The sequence below is a fragment of the Anomaloglossus baeobatrachus genome, chromosome 4 (assembly GCF_048569485.1).
Source record: "Anomaloglossus baeobatrachus isolate aAnoBae1 chromosome 4, aAnoBae1.hap1, whole genome shotgun sequence".
NCBI classification, from domain to species: Eukaryota; Metazoa; Chordata; class Amphibia; order Anura; family Aromobatidae; genus Anomaloglossus; species Anomaloglossus baeobatrachus.
In genome coordinates this window covers 74,911,043-74,930,349 of record NC_134356.1, presented here as the reverse complement: position 1 = coordinate 74,930,349, position 19,307 = coordinate 74,911,043, and the positions used below count along the sequence as shown (strand labels likewise).

The 19,307-nt window shown below is 46.5% G+C and overlaps 1 protein-coding gene across 2 annotated transcripts in view; it reads right to left on the bottom strand.

Moving 5' to 3' along the window:
* The window catches only part of HDAC3 (histone deacetylase 3), a 153,646-nt gene that overhangs the window by 69,253 nt on the left and 65,086 nt on the right, over positions 1–19,307 (bottom strand). For both annotated transcript variants that reach the window (XM_075342248.1, XM_075342249.1), the window contains one exon: positions 373–506. In XM_075342248.1, the coding sequence (XP_075198363.1) occupies positions 373–506 (134 nt within the window). The remainder of the gene's footprint in view (positions 1–372; positions 507–19,307) is intronic.

Sequence of the window (19,307 nt, the reverse complement as noted above, 5' to 3'; positions counted from 1 at the left end):
AAAACCAACCTTCGAGCAATAATTTTGTTTTTTTTTTCTACCCCCCAAAAGAAAAAAAAAACCAAAACAAAAACAGCACTACTCTACTCGAAGGGCAATGTATAGTATTGCAGCTTCACTGAACTTAGGTTTTGCGTTTAAATTGTCCAACTGGTAGTTACAGATATAGTGTCAGATATCATGGATGCTCAATCATGTATACTGTGTGCGCATTCGGCTCATTTATCGTGATTCAAAACTCAATTTAGCGCTTTATTTGCAATTTTATATTTGTGTTGCCTGCATTGACTCCCCTTACTTATCACGATATCAAGAATATGATATAAGCTAATAATAGATTACAAGTTTCATACCCCATCATGGCGGACTTACCTGTGCCAGGAAAAAAATAGTTTCCATATTTGTGAAAAGAAACAGTCATAACGCGGTCAGTGAGGTAAAAAGCTTCCTGCACGCCATCTCCATGGTGAATATCAATGTCTATATACAGAACCCGTGGATGATATCTGTAAAACATTTTTAATACTTATAAAATTACAATGGCTAATAAATAAAATACTCAAATACTCTACAACTTGATCATACTGCGGTATCTTCACACTTTTTTTTTTTTACATGGATGTTTAAGCAGATTTTGTTAAAAAAACAAAAACAAACAAAAAAACTTTACATAAGCTCCATATTGATTTCCGTGTGAAAACTCTGCTATTAGGTACACCATGCTTTTTACATAGTAATATGGATTATCGCTAACATATTTATAACCCACAATGCCATTTGTTGTGAGATAAGCATCCAGCCCTTTTATAAATGCTGATAAAATGTCTGCCATTACGGCCGGGGACTACTGCGATCCTCGCATGACACTCAGCTCACGCTGGCAGCACAGCGGGAGCAGAGTGTCATGCGAGTATCACTGCGACTGAGGTCTGATCATGCGATTAAACCACAGCTGTGGGGGTCAGGCCGCTGCTGCACAGGGAGGTGCAGCACTGAGGAGGGGAGATTTATCTATCGCTCTCTCCTCCGTAGCCAGCTATTGCCATTCTCGCCCTGCATTCGCGGTACACCGGTGTACTGCAAGTGCAGTGTGATTGTTCTCTCTAGACTTTAATGAGTGCGAGAGAAAGAAGGATCGCATTGCACCTGCAGCATGCTGCAACTGTTTTCTCGGTCCAATTAGGGCTGAGAAAATAATCGCTCATGGGTGCTGACACATAGCTTAATATTGGTCCGAGTGGAATGCGATATTTGATCACATTCTACTCGCTCAGATTTTCATGCCGAGTGTCTTCATGCCGGGTATTCCACAGTCTAACTGCTCGGACTGTAAAGAGCCCTTTCCTTTACACATAATAATGTCCCCTGGTCCTTTGGAAGAATAAGTCATGTGCCAGTCTTTTGTATGTATTTATACATATAAATGAGATCGTCTCTAAGACTTCTGTTTTCTAAAATAAACAAGCCCAATTTTTCCAACCTCTCATCATAGAAGAGGACTTCCAATCCTTTGTAATAATCTAGTTGCCCGCCTTTGAACAGACTAACTTCCTAATATTCTTTTTAAAATGCGGATCCCAAAACTGGATCCTATATGTTAGATGTGGTGCTTACAAGTGATTTACAGAGGGGTAATAATATGTTGTGATATCTCTTTATACACCCTAAAATCTTGTTTGCTTTTGCAGCTGCTGCCTGACATTGAGTGCTGCTGCTCAGCTTATTGTAACCAGAACCCCCAAGTCCTTCTCCTGTTTTATAGTCCCTAGTTTACTTCCATTTAGGGTACGTGTGCACGTTGCTTGACAAATAATCTGCAGTGTTTTGTTATTGCACGTGCATTTCAAAACGCATCCAAAACGCTGCGTTTTGGATGCATTTTGAATGCAGTTTGGATGCGTGCTCTCCCACAGACAGACAGGGAAAAGCATCCAAAACATACAAAAGAAGTGACACGTTGCTTTTTAGAACGCATCAATTTTGTAAAAAATTTGGCATTCAAAACGCTGCGTTTTAAAACGCAATGTGTGCATGGAATTTGCTTAATTGGCATAGGCTTTGCTGGGGACGCACAACGCACGCATTTACGCTGCAGTTTAAAACGCTGCAGAAACGCATGAAAAAAGGATTACTCCGAGGTGAATTACTCTACATTTACCAACATTAAACCTCATCTGCCATGCGTTTGCCCATGCAAATATCTTATGGAGATCATTCTGTAATATTGTACTGTCAGTTTCTTCTGAACCTCATAGAAAAATGTGACTCAGAGAGCCATACTGTTCTTCCAACCTAGCAATGAACTAAAAGATTCAGGTATAAACCAAAACAAAAAAAAACATCACACAATCATAACTACTAACAATCTAAAACCTACCAGGAGTGTGACAGACTATGTCTATGTGCACACGCTACAGAAGTATTCTGCACCAAAGACGCACCTTGTTGCAGAAAAATGCACCAAAAAAATGCATGCGTTTTTAGGTCGTGGGCCCTCAGCCAACAGAAAAATGTTGCTTTGTGATATCAGCTTTGTTGGCTGAGGCCCCGCCCCTTCTGGTCACATGGGTATGACCTCACACAGGTCCTGCAACAAAGTTTGTATAATACTTAAGCTAATTCTAACAGGGGGTGGGGATAAGTATGAATACCCCCAGATATTATCTGATCCTCAGCTGCTGTCACTCAAGAGGTGAGCCGATTTTATAAGACTTTACTTTCTTGGGTTTCAAAACCCATGTATCCGAGCTGACCACTACAGGTATGTAGAGAATCAGCCTGATAGTGCCAGTATAGCACTGGCTTTAGGTTATATAAGAAAATCCTGGTGATTGGTTCCCTGGAACAGTCATCATTCGTAATGCCGCGGAAAGCTGCACATGAGCGAACTTGTGAAAAGAAGATGTGCGAATTTTTTTTTTTTTTTGTTTATAGCATAAGCTTCTATTTCACCTCTAAGGCTAGTTCACACTTGCGTTGGGTAGAATCCGCTGGCTCCGTTACTGCGTCGTTTTGACGCATCCGTTATTTTTGTGGTGTCAACGGATGCAACGGATCCGTTATTTCACAGTAATCCGTTAGCCGATTCCTGTGAAATAACGGACCATTGCATCCGTTTGGCGTCCGTTAGGCGTCCATTTAACGGAATCCGTCGGCTCTGGGGTTTTTTCTTTTTTCATTCTGGGCATGCTCAGTAGAAATTAGCGGAATACAGCAGCGGATTCCGTTGTTAAGCACTTAGCAACGGAATCCGCTACCATAGGGAAACATTAAAAATTTTAAACAGAAGTAACGGAATCTGCTGGTCGGCGTCATTTTGACGCAAGCATTTAATGTTACAGTCATCGTGGTTTCCGCCAGCGGAAGCAACGCAGGTACTTTTGGCACAATCCGTCATCAATGCAAGTCTATGGGAAAAGGGCTGATTGTGACGGAAGGAAAAAACGGAAGTGTGAAAGTACCCTAAAGCTCTTTAACCCTTTATAGAGGGCCATTTTTCATTTTCTACCCCCGCTATCATTTATTCTTCCTCACCATCCAAAATACAATAGCATAAGATATCCACAACCCCTTTCCTCCGGTACGTTTTTCCTCCCCTTCTTCGAAGATCCATCAATTTTTTTTTTATTTTTCACTTTTTTTGTGAAATGAGTTGTACTTTTGAAGGACACCATTCATTCTGTCACACAATTTACTGAAATACAGGAAATAAATTCCATGAACAGTGAAAATTGCACAATTATTTTCTTTATTGACCATGTTCACTATATTGTAAAACTGACCTGGCAGTATGGTTCCCCAGGTCAGTACAAATTCGTAGATACCAAACACGTATAGTTTTACTTCTATCCAAGTGGTGAAAAAAAAAATCAGAAGTTTGTAAAAAAAAAAAAAAAAAAAAAAAAGAGATTGAGCTTTTGTTGGCATTTTCCGAGATCCGTAGTGTTCTTTTTCAGAATCTGGGGCTCAGTGACGGCTGATTTTTTGCGTCTTGAGTTGGTTTTGGGCTATACCATATTTGGTTAGATGCGCAGTTTTCATCGCCTGTTATTGCATTTTAATGCAATGTTCCCTCAACATGTAATTCTGGTGGTTTGATTTTTTTTCTCGCTACGCCATGTACCGATCAGATTAATTGATTATGTTTTGATAGATCGGGCATTTCTGAACATGGTGATCTGAAATGTGTATTTTATTTTTATTATAACTTGAAATTTTTTTTCCATTTTTTTTTATTGATTTTATTAGTCCCCTTAGGGTACTTTATACCTGCACTATCTGATCGCTTCTCATCAGAGCGATGCTCTAGCATCGCTCTGATCAGCAGAAATGGTGATCTCCTGTGAGTGTTGGCGCTCTGCAGGAAGTGAGTCATGATACAGTGCTGTGCAAATTAATTGGGACAAAGCAAAAAAAAACAAAAAACACATTTTTGAATATTTAATAATAAAATGTTATAATGCATTGTTACATACCAATTTTAGTAAGAAATTATGTCCTCCTTTAGCAGATATGAGATTTTCAATTCGTTTTGGCATTGATTCTACCAAGTTGTTGCATAAATTCTTCAATTCTTCATCATGGAAGTACACCTGTATGGCACTGTTTATCATGCGTTCTTTGCTTGGACAGTCTATTTTGCCAAAACGTCTCTTCACAATGTTCCACAAATTTTCTATAGGATTTAAGTCTGGTGAATTGCCAGGCCAGCACTTTTACTTTATTTTCTTCCAGGAATTTCTTCACACACTTGGAATTGTGACATGGAGCCAAATCTTGTTGGAATGCCCCTTGAAATTTATGCAGGAATGGCACAATAAAACATTTTAAAATGTCTATGCATTTGGATGAATTCATAATACAAAATCAACAGGAAATAAGCTCCCTGCACCATCAGCTGTAAAAAAAACCAAAACGTCTGTTTTTGAGGGTGTTTTACAGTTTGTTGAATATGATCAGCTCGCAATGGTTCATTTTTGCTTCTTCTGACACTTGCTTTGTACCCTTGAACAAAAAGACGGGTTTCATCACTGAAAATTCTCTTTTTCCACTGGCTAGTTGTTATATTTCTTTGCCCATGCGAGTCGTTTTGCCTTCATTGGAGATGTCAAAAGTAGTTTCTTTACTGGCTTTCTTTCCCTCCGACCAACTTCCAGAAGCCTGCGCCGTACAGTCGAAACGCTAATACCAATGCCTGCAGCGAACAAGGCTCTTTGGAGGTCTTTACTTGTTTTTCATGCATTAATTTTACTATTTCTGATAAGTGTTTTATCAGTTCTTGGTGTCGTTTTCTTTTTTCTTCCACATTTCTCTTTTCAAAGCAGTTAAAACTGGTTTGCATCACTGACTGGTAACTAACTTATGATTTTACTTAAAAAATGCTTTCTCCCAATTCATTTCCACAGCACTGTAGTAACATTGGTCATCAGCTGACCCAGTACCAACCCATTGGCGCCCAGTGATTGATAAAAAAAAAAACAAAAAACAAAAACACAAAACAAGCAGGAAAAAGGTTTTAGCTCACAGAAAGAAGCAGCTATGATCCCATGCAGTAATGTCTTTATATTCTTGAGTCTTCCCATTCCAGCACAGCAAAAAAAATAGCAGATAGACACTGCCCCACTGTTTAACACTGTTGCGAGTGTAATCCAACGTTTTATCTGATTGCACTTGTCCGTGTTAATCGCAAGTGGAACTGAGGCCTTAGAAAGTATATCACATGGCTTAATGGCACTTTAGGCTCTGTGCGCACTAGAAATGAGAAGTTTCTCAAGAAAATTTCTTGAGAAACTTCTGGGAGTGAAAGATTTCCGGACCTCCGGAAAAAATCCGCACCAAATCCGCATGCGGATTTGCCGCGATTTTCCCGCTGGTGGTTCCCTGCGGATTTTTGCAGGCTGTACTGCCGAAATCCGCAGGGTACCTGCGGAAATAATGGACATGTTCATTTTCTCAAGAAAGTTTCTCGAGAAATTCTTCTCAAGGAAATTTCTTGAGAAAAATCCGCACCAGTGCGCACAGCTTTTTTTTTTACCATAGAATTTGCTGGGAAATGTCTGCACAAAGATTGCAGACATTTCTCAAGAAATTTCCGCGGCAAATCCGCGGGTAAATCCGCGGGAAAAAACGCACTAGTGCGCACAGAGCCTTAAAGCTTCAGCAGAGTCAGTCTGCAGCATGTATGACCAAGCTCAGATCAGGCTTCACCCTTGATCATATTGGAGCTTTAAAGTGCCGTGCCTTCTGCGGTCAAGCTTTGTGATACATTTTCTGATAACAAGCAGCACATCGCAGAAGTTGTCAGCTGAAGGGACTGCATTTCAAATCACCGGCAAAATCGAGGCAGAGGAGAGTGAGGTTTGATCTGAGCATGCTGTGACTCACAGAGAGGACGCCCTGCCCCCACCAGTGACTGCCCTGCTCAGCATGTCCGACTCCGGTCCCTAGATCAGCAGTAGCAGTGACTGCAACACAACACAGTAATAAAGCAACTACAAGCCTAGCCTTGCAAGAGCAGGGCAGATAATAGAAGCATATAAAGAAAATGATTATTAGAAAAGAGTTAGGTCATGAGAAGGGGTTAAATTAGTAGTGGGGAAAGAAGGGAATTTTGTTTACTTACCGTAAATTCCTTTTCTTCTAGCTCCAATTGGGAGACCCAGACAGTGGGTGTATAGCTACTGCCTCTGGAGGCCGCACAAAGAACTACACTTAAAAGTGTAAGGCCCCTCCCCTTCTGGCTATACACCCTCCCGTAGGAGTACGGATTCCTCAGTTTTAGTACCAAAGCAAGAAGGAGGAAAGCCAATAACAGTTTCAAAAACAAATTCAATCCGATAACAAGATCGGAGAACTTAAGAAACAACATGAACAACATGTGCACCCGAAAAACGAAACCGTAAGAACAAATAGGGCGGGTGCTGGGTCTCCCAATTGGAGCTAGAAGAAAAGGAATTTACGGTAAGTAAACAAAATTCCCTTCTTCTTTTTCGCTCCTAATTGGGAGACCCAGAAAGTGGGACGTCCAAAAGCAGTCCCTGGGTGGGTAAAAAGATACCACATGAACGGGCTGTCAGACAGCCCTTTCCTACAGGTGGGCCACCGCCGCCTGAAGGACCTGTCTACCTAGGCTGGCATCTGCCGAAGCGTAGGTATGCACTTGATAGTGTTTGGTAAACGTGTGCAGACTCGACCAGGTAGCCGCCTGGCACACCTGCTGAGCCGTAGCCTGATGCCGCAATGCCCAGGACGCACCCACGGCTCTGGTAGAATGGGCCTTCAGTCCAGATGGAATGGGAAGCCCAGCAGAACGGTATGTGTGAAGAATTGGTTCCTTGATCCACCGCGCCAGGGTGGATTTGGAAGCTTGCGATCCCTTATGCTGACCAGCGACTAGGACAAAGAGCGCATCAGAACGGCGCAGAGCCGCCGTGCGAGAAATGTAAATCCTGAGTGCTCTCACCAGGTCCAACAGATGTAAACCTTTTTCAAATTGGTGAACTGGATGCGGACACAAAGATGGCAAAGTGATATCCTGATTGAGATGAAAGGAAGAAACCACCTTGGGAGAAAACTCTGGAATTGGACGCAGTACTACCTTGTCTTTGTGAAACACCAGGAAGGGAGATTTGCAAGATAACGCCGCTAGCTCGGACACTCTTCGAAGAGACGTGACCGCCACAAGAAAAACTACTTTTTGTGAAAGCCGAGAAAGGGAAACCTCTTTCAAAGGCTCGAAAGGCGGCTTCTGGAGAGCAATGAGAACCTTGTTTAGATCCCAGGGTTCCAATGGCCGTCTGTAAGGAGGAACGATATGACAAACTCCTTGGAGAAACGTGCGTACTTTAGAAAGCCGTGCCAAGCGCTTCTGAAAGAATACGGATAGCGCGGAGACTTGACCCTTAAGAGAGCTAAGCGACAAACCTTTTTCCAACCCAGACTGTAGGAAGGAAAGAAAAATTGGCAATGCAAATGGCCAGGGAGAAAATCCCTGAGCCAAGCACCAAGCTAAGAATATCTTCCACGTCCTGTGATAGATCTTAGCTGAGGATGGTTTCCTAGCCTGTCTCATTGTGGCAACAACTTCATGAGATAAACCTGAGGCCGCTAGGATCCAGGACTCAATGGCCACACAGTCAGGTTCAGGGCCGCAGAATTCAGATGGAAAAACGGCCCTTGAGACAGTAAATCTGGACGGTCTGGTAGTGCCCACGGTTGGCCTACCGTGAGATGCCACAGATCCGGGTACCACGACCTTCTTGGCCAGTCTGGAGCGACGAGAATGGCTCGATGGCAGTCGGACCTGATTTTCCTGAGAACTCTGGGTAACAATGCTAGAGGTGGGAACACATAGGGTAGTCGGAATTGCGACCAATTCTGAACCAAGGCGTCTGCCGCCAGCGCTCGGTGATCGTGAGACCGTGCCATGAAAACTGGGACCTTGTTGTTGTGCCGTGACGCCATCAGATCGACGTCCGGCGTCCCCCAGCGGCAACAGATCTGCTGAAACACGTCCGGGTGAAGGGACCATTCTCCTGCGTCCATGCCCTGGCGACTGAGAAAGTCTGCTTCCCAGTTTTCCACGCCTGGAATGTGAACTGCGGATATGGTGGACGCTTTGCTTTCCACCCACGTCAAAATCCGCCGGACTTCTTGAAAGGCTTGGCGACTGCGTGTTCCCCCTTGGTGGTTGATGTACGCCACCGCCGTGGAATTGTCCGACTGAATCCGAATCTGCTTGCCTTCCAGCCATTGTTGGAAGGCTCGCAGAGCAAGATAGACTGCTCTGATTTCCAGAACATTGATCTGCAGGGTGGACTCTTCCTGAGTCCACGTCCCCTGAGCCCTGTGGTGGAGAAACACCGCTCCCCACCCTGATAGGCTCGCATCCGTCGTGACCACTGCCCAGGATGGGGGTAGGAACGACTTTCCCTGTGACAATGAGGTGGGGAGAAGCCACCAACGCAGAGAGTCCTTGGCAGTCTGAGAGAGGGAGACAGTCCTGTCGAGGGACGTCGATTTCCCATCCCATTGGCGTAGAATGTCCCATTGTAGAGGGCGCAGATGAAACTGCGCGAACGGGACCGCCTCCATCGCTGCTACCATCTTTCCTAGGAAATGCATGAGGCGCCTCAGTGAGTGCGACTGACTCTGAAGGAGAGATTGCACTCCTGTCCGTAGCGAACACTGCTTGTCCAGTGGAAGCTTCACTATCGCTGAGAGAGTATGAAACTCCATGCCAAGATAAGTCAGAGATTGGGTCGGGGTTAGATGAGACTTTGGAAAGTTGATAATCCACCCGAAACTCTGGAGAGTGTCTAGTGCCAACTTCAGACTGTGTTGGCATGCCTCTTGAGAGGGTGCCTTTATAAGCAGGTCGTCTAGATACGGGATGACCGAGTGACCTTGCGAGTGCAGAACAGCTACTACTGCTGCCATGACCTTGGTGAAGACCCGGGGGGCTGTTGCCAGACCGAAAGGTAACGCTACGAACTGCAGGTGTTCGTCGTGTATGACGAAGCGTAGGAAACGCTGATGCTCTGGCGCAATCGGCACGTGGAGATACGCATCTTTGATATCTATTGATGCTAGAAAATCTCCTTGAGACATTGAGGCTATGACGGAGCGTAGGGATTCCATCCGGAACCTCCTGACTTTTACGTGTCTGTTGAGCAACTTTAGATCCAGGACGGGTCGATACGATCCGTCCTTTTTTGGGACCACAAACAGATTGGAGTAAAAACCGTGACCTTGTTCCTGAAGAGGGACGGAGGTCACCACTCCTTCCGCCTTTAGAGCGGCCACCGCCTGCAACAGAGCATCGGCTCGGTCTGGTGGTGGAGAAGTTCTGAAGAAACGAGTTGGCGGACGAGAACTGAACTCTATCCTGTACCCGTGAGACAGAATATCCCTCACCCAACGGTCTTTGACGCGTGACAGCCAAATGTCGCCAAAGTGGGAAAGCCTCCCACCGACCGAGGGTGTGGGAATCGGAGACTGCAAGTCATGAGGCCGCCGTCTTGGCAACGGTTCCTCCGGCTGTCTTTTTTGGGCGTGACTGAGACCTCCAAGAATCTGAGCGTCTCTGATCTTTTTGAGTCTTTTTTGACGAGGAGAATTGGGACCTGCCCGGTCCTCGAAAGGACCGATAACCAGACTGACCCCTCCTCTGTTGGGGTTTGTTTTGTCTGTGTTGCGGTAAGGATGAGTCCTTACCCTTGGAGTGTTTGATGATTTCATCCAAACGCTCTCCAAACAATCGGTCACGAGAAAAAGGCAAATTGGTTAAGCACTTCTTGGAATGAGAATCTGCCTTCCAGTGTCTCAACCACAGGGCCCTACGCAAAACAATGGAGTTGGCTGACGCCACTGCCGTGCGGCTTGTAGCGTCAAGAACAGCATTAATCGCGTACGACGCGAATGCCGCCATTTGCGAGGTCAATGGTGCTACCTGCGGGGCAAATGCACGTGTGACTGAGTCGACTTGCACAAGCCCGGCTGAGATAGCTTGGAGTGCCCATACGGCAGCAAAAGATGGCGCTAACGACGCTCCAATAGCTTCATAGATGGATTTCAGCCAGAGCTCCATCTGCCTGTCAGTGGCATCTTTAAGTGCCGCTCCATCTTCAACTGCAACCAAGGATCTAGCTGCAAGCCTGGAAATTGGAGGATCCACTTTTGGACACTGGGTCCAACCCTTGACCACCTCAGGGGGAAAAGGATAGCGTGTATCTTTAAGCCGTTTAGAAAAACGCCTTTCCGGATAAGCGTGGGGTTTCTGGATTGCGTCTCTAAAGTCAGCGTGGTCCAGAAAAGTGCTTAATGTACGCTTAGGATATCTGAAATGGATTCTCTCGTGCTGCGAAGCTGACTCCTCTACAAGAGGAGCTGGTGGGGAAATATTTAACATCTTATTGATGGACGCTATAAGATCATCAACTATGGCGTCACCATCTGGTGTATCTAGACTGAGAGCGGTCCCAGGATCAGAATCCTGATCAGTTACGTCCGCCTCATCACCCATAGATTCATCTCGCTGGGATCCTGACCATTGAGATGAATGTGAAGGCCCCTCATAGCGAGCCCGCTTAGGTTGCCTGGGGCCATCGTCCGAGTCAGAGTCTTCACCCTGAGGTGTATGTGCCCGTCCCGGAGCTTGGAAGTAGTTCAGCTGAGGGGGACCAGGGGGCAATGATTGCACAGTGTCCGTGGCCTGAAGTACAGGCCTAGCTCGCAATGTGTCAAGAATTTGTGACACAGTGAGAGACATTCTGTCAGCAAAAGCCGTAAACTCAGTTCCTGTCACCTGGACAGCATTCACAGGTGGTACACCCTGGGTCACGTCCAGCAGAGGTCCCGACTGTGCCAGTGCCGCAGGGGCCGAGCACTGCACACAATGGGGGTCAGTGGAGCCTGCCGGTAGAAAAGTCCCACATGCGGTACAGGAAGCATATAATGTCTGTGCCTTGGCACCCTTGCGTTTTGTGGACGACATGCTGTTGGCTCTCTGCAATGTGAGAGAGTCTATAGCCAAAGGGCGACCAGCGCTATGCAGTACAAAGTATTTGCAGGAACAAAATACTAAGATTACTACTGGCACAAGAGGGGGTGAGCCCAGAGGGCTGCTTACCGCCCGCTGAATAGCGGGTAAGAGGCGCAGAATTCCTTGTCTGGGTCTCCCCGGCTCCCCTCTGTAGTTCAGCGTGTCAGCAGGAATGGCTGCCGGCGTCTGTGGAGAGGGGCGGCCCGTGGGAGTTCCCAAACAAAAGTGCGGGAAACAGTGTCCCCTCTGTGCCTATTGTGAGGGCTGGAGTATGTAAAAACGACTCCAGCCCTCAGCGCTGATGCACTGACCAGCGTCCCGCCCCTCTCCTGACTGGCAGGTCTGGGGGCGGGAACGAACGGAACTAGGCCGCAAAAGCCGGGGACTCGAGTTATCAGCGCGGCCGCCGTAAAAGCGCGGCCCGCGCTGAAGTCCCCGGCGCACCACAAGTGCCAGCCGCGCCGCAGTCCCAGCGGCCGGCGCGACCGTTCCCCAAAAGTGTGCCTGCTTCAGCGAGCTGAATGAGGCCATGGCACAAGCGCCGCAGCGCTGATGTCCCCGGCGCACTACAACACCCAGCATGCTGCGGTGTGAGCGCCAAATGCACGGGGACACAGAGTACCTTGAGGAAGCAGGGCCATGTCCCTGATGTACTCCGCTCCATCCAGCATCTTCTCCAGGGGCTGTAGATGGAGCACGGTCTCAGTGCCTGGAGACCAGTAAATCCCACTTCACCCAGAGCCCTGTAAAAAGGGATGGGGAAGGAATCAGCATGTGGGCGCCAGCCACCGTACCCGCAATGGGTACCTCAACCTTACAAACACCTCCGACATACAGTGGGGTGAGAAGGGAGCATGCTGGGAGCCCTGTATGGGCCCTCTTTTCTTCCATCCGACATAGTCAGCAGCTGCTGCTGACTAAAAACAATGGAGCTATGCGTGCGTGTCTGACCTCCTTCGCACAAAGCTAAAACTGAGGAATCCGTACTCCTACGGGAGGGTGTATAGCCAGAAGGGGAGGGGCCTTACACTTTTAAGTGTAGTTCTTTGTGCGGCCTCCAGAGGCAGTAGCTATACACCCACTGTCTGGGTCTCCCAATTAGGAGCGAAAAAGAAACCTTTTTACAATTGATCTGTAGAAATTTTAATGTGGGAGTAGATTAGGATTTTTCCTGAGAGCATACACACAGATAAAGGTTGGAATAATTAGCCTATTATATATGCAGATTATGTAATGTCACAGATCAAGCCTTGCAGTCACATTATTTCTCAGATCTCGTCACCAAGGAGAATCAATTTAAAAGGTTTTTTTTAGGATTCCTCCGTTTCTGCTGATAAATCAGATGGCAGAATATATTACGGTTTGTAGCAATGGTAGATAGCATTTACTGCAGAACCAGGACATGAAAAAGGACAGTGAGATATGGAGGCACCCATGACGTAAGAAGCATATATGTATTTCAGATAAATACAAAAAATTAAGCAGCAATCCAAATTGTTATTGCAAAAAAGTAATTAAAGAGTCCTCCACCCTTTTTTCCGTAAACAAATTGGAATGCTACTCAATTTTTTGCATTTCTTTAACTGGACCTATAAGTAGATGTTATGATTCAGTGACCGAGGAGGATCAGAAAAAAAAACCCAAAATGTACAAGAGTGGTTGGAATCTCTGGGAACTGCAGATCTACCAATAACACTAGAAGTAGCCATGGGATGTGCCTACAATGACCTAGTCGCCTTGACACAGCCGGAGAACTAATTATTCCTACATAGAGAAATAAAGGAAAGGATAATCTGCCTCGGAGCAGTCCCCAAAGATAAAGATAGCCCCCCCACATATAAAGATTACGGTGATGTAGGAAAACACAATACACAGGTAGAAGACAAGATTCAGCAAAGATGAGGCCCAAACTATCTAAATAGGAAAGGACCGAAAAGAGCACTGTCTGCAGCTGTGCAATACCCTAGAAAAAGAACCAACACGCCTGATATGGAAAAATACTGATCCCACACAGACTCTCCCCCACTATATCAGGACTCTGGTGTTACTGGGATCCAAACAAAACACTAATATAGTGGAGGGACTGAAATTAGTACCAAGCATGACAAAACAAAATACATAGCAGAATATGGAACAAGGTACACAGACATTCCCAGCAGGGTAGCCTTAGTAGCTAAACAGAAAAACAACAAAAAGGTAGAAACCACCAGTGGAGGTACAAGGACCAACTTATGTAAAAGGAGTTCTGTTAGACACAGAAGGAAGTCCAGGCTTCAGAATGTCCTTAGCACACAGGAGACAACAACATTGAGCACCAGCCAGCAACAAGAGAACACTACTCAGTTATATAGGCCCAGCCAGAAGAACCTGATTGGCAATCATCCCCAGCTGTCTGGTTTCTATTCAGCAAGCAAACTTCACTACCAGCACTGACCACAGAGGGAGCCCCAAACTGGAACCTAGTCTAAATTTATTCACAACAGGTAGGTGTCCGGTAAGCTTTGTACCCTTGGCTAAAGATTATAGGGATGCCTCACTATACAGCTCAGCAGGTTCAAATATTACTAATGCAAGAACATGCCAAGTGCAAAAGTAAAGAACAGCGCAAATATAAGACATATGTAGTATTTAGATCCATACACGCCACAGGACAGAGCCTCCCACATGCCAAAATGAGTTTTGTTTTAATTTTTCATTGTGTAGCAAAGTTACAGCAAAACGCACATCAGGATGAGGGGGCTCTGTGCCATGGTGAGTATGGATCTAGATATTACTAAATTTGTATCACGTTTGCACTGTTTTTCATGCATGTGGCATGCTCTTGCATTAGCAATATTTGAAACGGTTAGGCGCTTTATCTCATATACACATTTATTTTATAAGCACTCAGTTTCTGATTTTTATCACATTGTGACGCTTTTCTTTTATTCCTTTCTTAACTACATATATCGATTGTTATTCATTTACTGGATATATGCCATTTAATTAGGAAATAAATGTGAGGTTCTTCACCTCGGTCAGTTTTCTCCTTTTTTTTGTGTTTGCAGTTTGTATTTTGTTGTTACACCATATGAACAAATAAAAACCTTTTCAGATATACATCATGTTCCAAATTATTATGCAAATTGGATTTCAGTGTCTTAGCGATTAATAATGAAACTCATTGATGGTATTGTGTCAGGGTTCTTTGGAGCACTGAAATCAATCTCAGATACCTGTGATAATTAGTTTGCCAGGTGAGCCCAATAAAAGAAAAGCTGGATGTTCCACAATGTTAAGCAGGCCACAGTTTTCAAGTAACATGAGACTGAAAAAGGATCTCTCTGCTGCCGAAAAGCATCAAATAGTGCAATGCCTGGGACAAGGAATTAAAACATTAGATATTTCATGAAAACTTAAGCATGATCATCGTACTGTGAAGAGATTTGTGACTGATTCAGAGCACATACGTGTTCGTGCTGATAAAGGCAGAATGAGGAAGGTTTCTGCCAGGCAAGTTCATCGGATTAAGAGAGCAGCTGCTAAAAAGCCATTACAAACCAGCAAACAGATATTTGAAGCTGCTGATGCCTCTGGAGTCCCTCGAACCTCAAGGTGTAGGATCCTTTAAAGGCTTGCTGTGGTGCATAAACCTACTATTCGTCCACCCCTAACCAGTGCTCACAAGCAGAAACGGTGGCAGTGGGCCCAGACATACATGAAGACTAGTTTTCAAACAGTCTTGTTTACTGATGAGTGTCAAGCAAACATGGATGGTCCAGATGGATGGAGTTGTGGATGGTTGGTGGATGGCCACCATGCCCCAACAAGGCTGTGATGTCAGCAAGGAGGTGGAGGAGTCATGTTTTGGGCCGGAATCATGGGGGGGGGGGGGGGGGACATCGGGTAGGCCCCTTTAGGGTTCATTAAGGTGTGACAAAGACCTCTGCAAAGTATATAGAGTTTCTGACTGGCAACTTTCTTCCATGATACAAAAAGCAGAAACCTGCCTTAAGGAGCAAAATCATCTTCATGCATGACAATGCACCATCTCATGCTGCAAAGAATACCTGTGTGTCATTGTCTGCTATGGGCATAAAAGGAGATAAACTCATGGTGTGACCACCATCTTCCCCTGACCTCAACCCTATAGAGAACCTTTGGAGTATCATTAAGCAAAAGATATATGAGGGTGTGAGGCAGTTCACATCAAAACAGCAGCTCTGGGAGGCTATTCTGACATCATGCAAAGAAATTCAAGCAGAAACTCTCCAGAAACTCACAAGTTCAATGGATGCAAGAATTGTGAAGGTGATATCAAAGAAGGGTTCCTATGTTAACATGTAACTTGGCCTGTTAAAATGTTTTTAAATTTAAATAGCTTTTTATTTCAGTGAATGTGACTTCCTAATGCAGCAAAAACCACAAATGAACATTTTCAGTTCTTTAAAACATATAAAATGTTTAGAAACTCTACTGTGCCTAATAATTTTGAACAGTGCATTGAGGTTTTTTTAATTTTGAAGATTACATGGTTATCATTGGGAGGTTTTTTCAATAAAATTCGATGTATACTCTAACGGGTGCTGACTTTTATTAGACTGACTGTCATTTGCACTGACAATTTAGGAAAATCAGAGAATGAAGGGAATTTTGTTTACTTACCGTAAATTCCTTTTCTTCTAGCTCCTATTGGGAGACCCAGACAATTGGGTGTATAGCTTCTGCCTCCGGAGGCCACACAAAGTATTACACTTTAAAAAGTGTAACCCCTCCCCTCTGCCTATACACCCTCCCGTGCATCACGGGCTCCTCAGTTTTGGTGCAAATGCAGGAAGGAGGAAACTTATAAATTGGTCTAAGGTAAATTCAATCCGAAGGATGTTCGGAGAACTGAAACCATGAACCAAAAGAACAATTCAACATGAACAACATGTGTACACAAAAGAACAACAGCCCGAAGTGAACAGGGGCGGGTGCTGGGTCTCCCAATAGGAGCTAGAAGAAAAGGAATTTACGGTAAGTAAACAAAATTCCCTTCTTCTTTGTCGCTCCATTGGGAGACCCAGACAATTGGGATGTCCAAAAGCAGTCCCTGGGTGGGTAAAAGAATACCTCTATAAAAAGAGCCGAAAAAACGACCCCCTCTTACAGGTGGGCGACCGCCGCCTGAAGGACTCGCCTACCTAGGCTGGCATCTGCCGAAGCATAGGCATGCACCTGATAGTGTTTCGTGAAAGTGTGCAGACTCGACCAGGTAGCCGCCTGACACACCTGCTGAGCCGTAGCCTGGTGCCGCAATGCCCAGGATGCACCCACGGCTCTGGTAGAATGGCCCTTCAGCCCTGAAGGAATCGGAAGCCCAGAAGAACGGTAGGCTTCAAGAATCGGTTCCTTGATCCACCGAGCCAAGGTTGACTTGGAAGCCTGCGACCCCTTACGCTGGCCAGCGACAAGGACAAAGAGCGCATCCGAACGGCGCAGGGGCGCCGTGCGAGAAATGTAGAGCCGGAGTGCTCTCACCAGATCTAACAAGTGCAAATCCTTTTCACATTGGTGAACTGGATGAGGGCAAAAGGAAGGTAAGGAGATATCCTGATTGAGATGAAAAGGGGATACCACCTTAGGGAGAATTTCCGGGACCGGACGCAGAACCACCTTATCCTGGTGAAACACCAGGAAGGGGGCTTTGCATGACAGCGCTGCTAGCTCAGACACTCTCCGAAGTGATGTGACTGCCACTAGGAAGGCCACCTTCTGCGAAAGGCGTGATGGAGAGACATCCCGCATCGGCTCAAAAGGTGGTTTCTGAAGAGCCGTTAGCACCCTGTTAAGATCCCAGGGTTCCAGCGGACGCTTGTAAGGTGGGACTATGTGGCAAACTCCCTGCAGGAACGTGCGGACCTGCGGAAGCCTGGCTAGACGCTTTTGAAAAAACACGGAAAGCGCCGATACTTGTCCCTTGAGAGAGCCGAGAGACAAACCCTTATCCATTCCGGATTGAAGGAAAGAAAGAAAAGTGGGTAAGGCAAACGGCCAGGGGGTAAAACCCCGATCAGAGCACCAGGATAAGAAGATCCTCCAAGCCCTTGATAGATCTTGGCGGACGTTTGTTTCCTGGCTTGTCTCATAGTGGCAATGACATCTTGAGATAACCCTGAGGACGCTAGGAGCCAGGACTCAATGGCCACACAGTCAGGTTGAGGGCCGCAGAATTCAGATGGAAAAATGGCCCTTGAGACAGCAAGTCTAGTCGGTCTGGGAGTGCCCACGGTTGACCCACCGTGAGGTGCCACAGATCCGGGTACCACGACCTCCTCGGCCAGTCTGGAGCGACGAGGATGGCGTAGCGACAGTCGGACCTGATCTTGCGCAACACTCTGGGCAGCAGTGCCAGAGGAGGAAATACATAAGGCAGTCGAAACTGCGACCAATCCTGAACTAATGCGTCCGCCGCCAGAGCTCTGTGATCTTGAGACCGTGCCATGAATGCCGGGACTTTGTTGTTGTGCCGAGACGCCATGAGGTCGACGTCCGTCGTTCCCCAGCGGCAACAGATCTCTTGAAACACGCCCGGGTGAAGAGACCATTCCCCTGCGTCCATGCCCTGGCGACTGAGAAAGTCTGCTTCCCAGTTTTCTACGCCCGGGATGTGAACTGCGGAGATGGTGGAGGCTGTGGCTTCTGCCCACAGCAGAATCCGCCAAACTTCTTGGAAGTGGGAAGAAGCCACCACTGAAGAGAGGTTTTGGCTGCCAGTGAAAGAGACGTTCCTGTCTAGGGACGTCGACCTCCTGTCCCATTTGCGGAGAATGTCCCATTGAAGTGGACGCAGATGAAACTGCGCAAAGGGAACTGCCTCCATTGCTGCCACCATCTTCCCTAGGAAGTGCATGAGGCGCCTCAAGGGGTGTGACTGGGTCCGAAGGAGAGAGTGCACCCCTGTCTGCAGCGAACGCTGTTTGTCCAGCGGAAGCTTCACTATCGCTGAGAGAGTATGAAACTCCATCCCGAGGTAAGTCAGTGATTGGGTCGGTGTCAATTTTAGGACCGCCACCACGGATGCCATGATCTTGGTGAAGACCCGTGGGTCTGTCGCCAGGCCGAAAAGCAGTGCCACAAACTGAAGGTGTTCGTCCCCGATGGCGAAACGCAGGAAGCGTTGATGCTTTGGTACAATCGGCACATGGAGATAAGCATCCCTGATGTCGATTGAGGCTAGGAAGTCTCCTTGGGACATCGAGGCGATGACAGAACGGAGATATTCCATCCGGAACCGTCTGGTTCTCCCGTGTCTGTTGAGCAGTTTGAGGTCCAGAACGGGGCGGAATGATCCGTCCTTTTTTGGCACCACGAACAAGATGGAGTAAAAACCGCAACCACGTTCTTGAATGGGAACGGGAATCACAACTCCTTCTGCCTTCAGAGTGTTCACCGCCTGAAAAGTGCATCGGCTCGCTCGGGGGGCGGAGATGTTCTGAAGAAACGAGTCGGAGGACGAGAGCTGAGCTCTATCCTGTAACCGTGCGACAGAATGTCTCTAACCCATCGGTCTTGGACATGTGGCCACCAGGCGTCGCAAAAGCGGGAGAGCCTGCCACCGACCGAGGATGCGGTTTGGGGAGGGCGAAAGTCATGAGGAGGCCGCCTTGGAGACGGTGCCTCCGGCGGTCTTTGGAGGACGTGACTTAGACCGCCATGCCGAAGAGTTTCTCTGGCTCTTCTGTGGCCTGTTGGACGATGAGGATTGGGACCTGGCTGAGGGCCGAAAGGACCGAAACCTCGC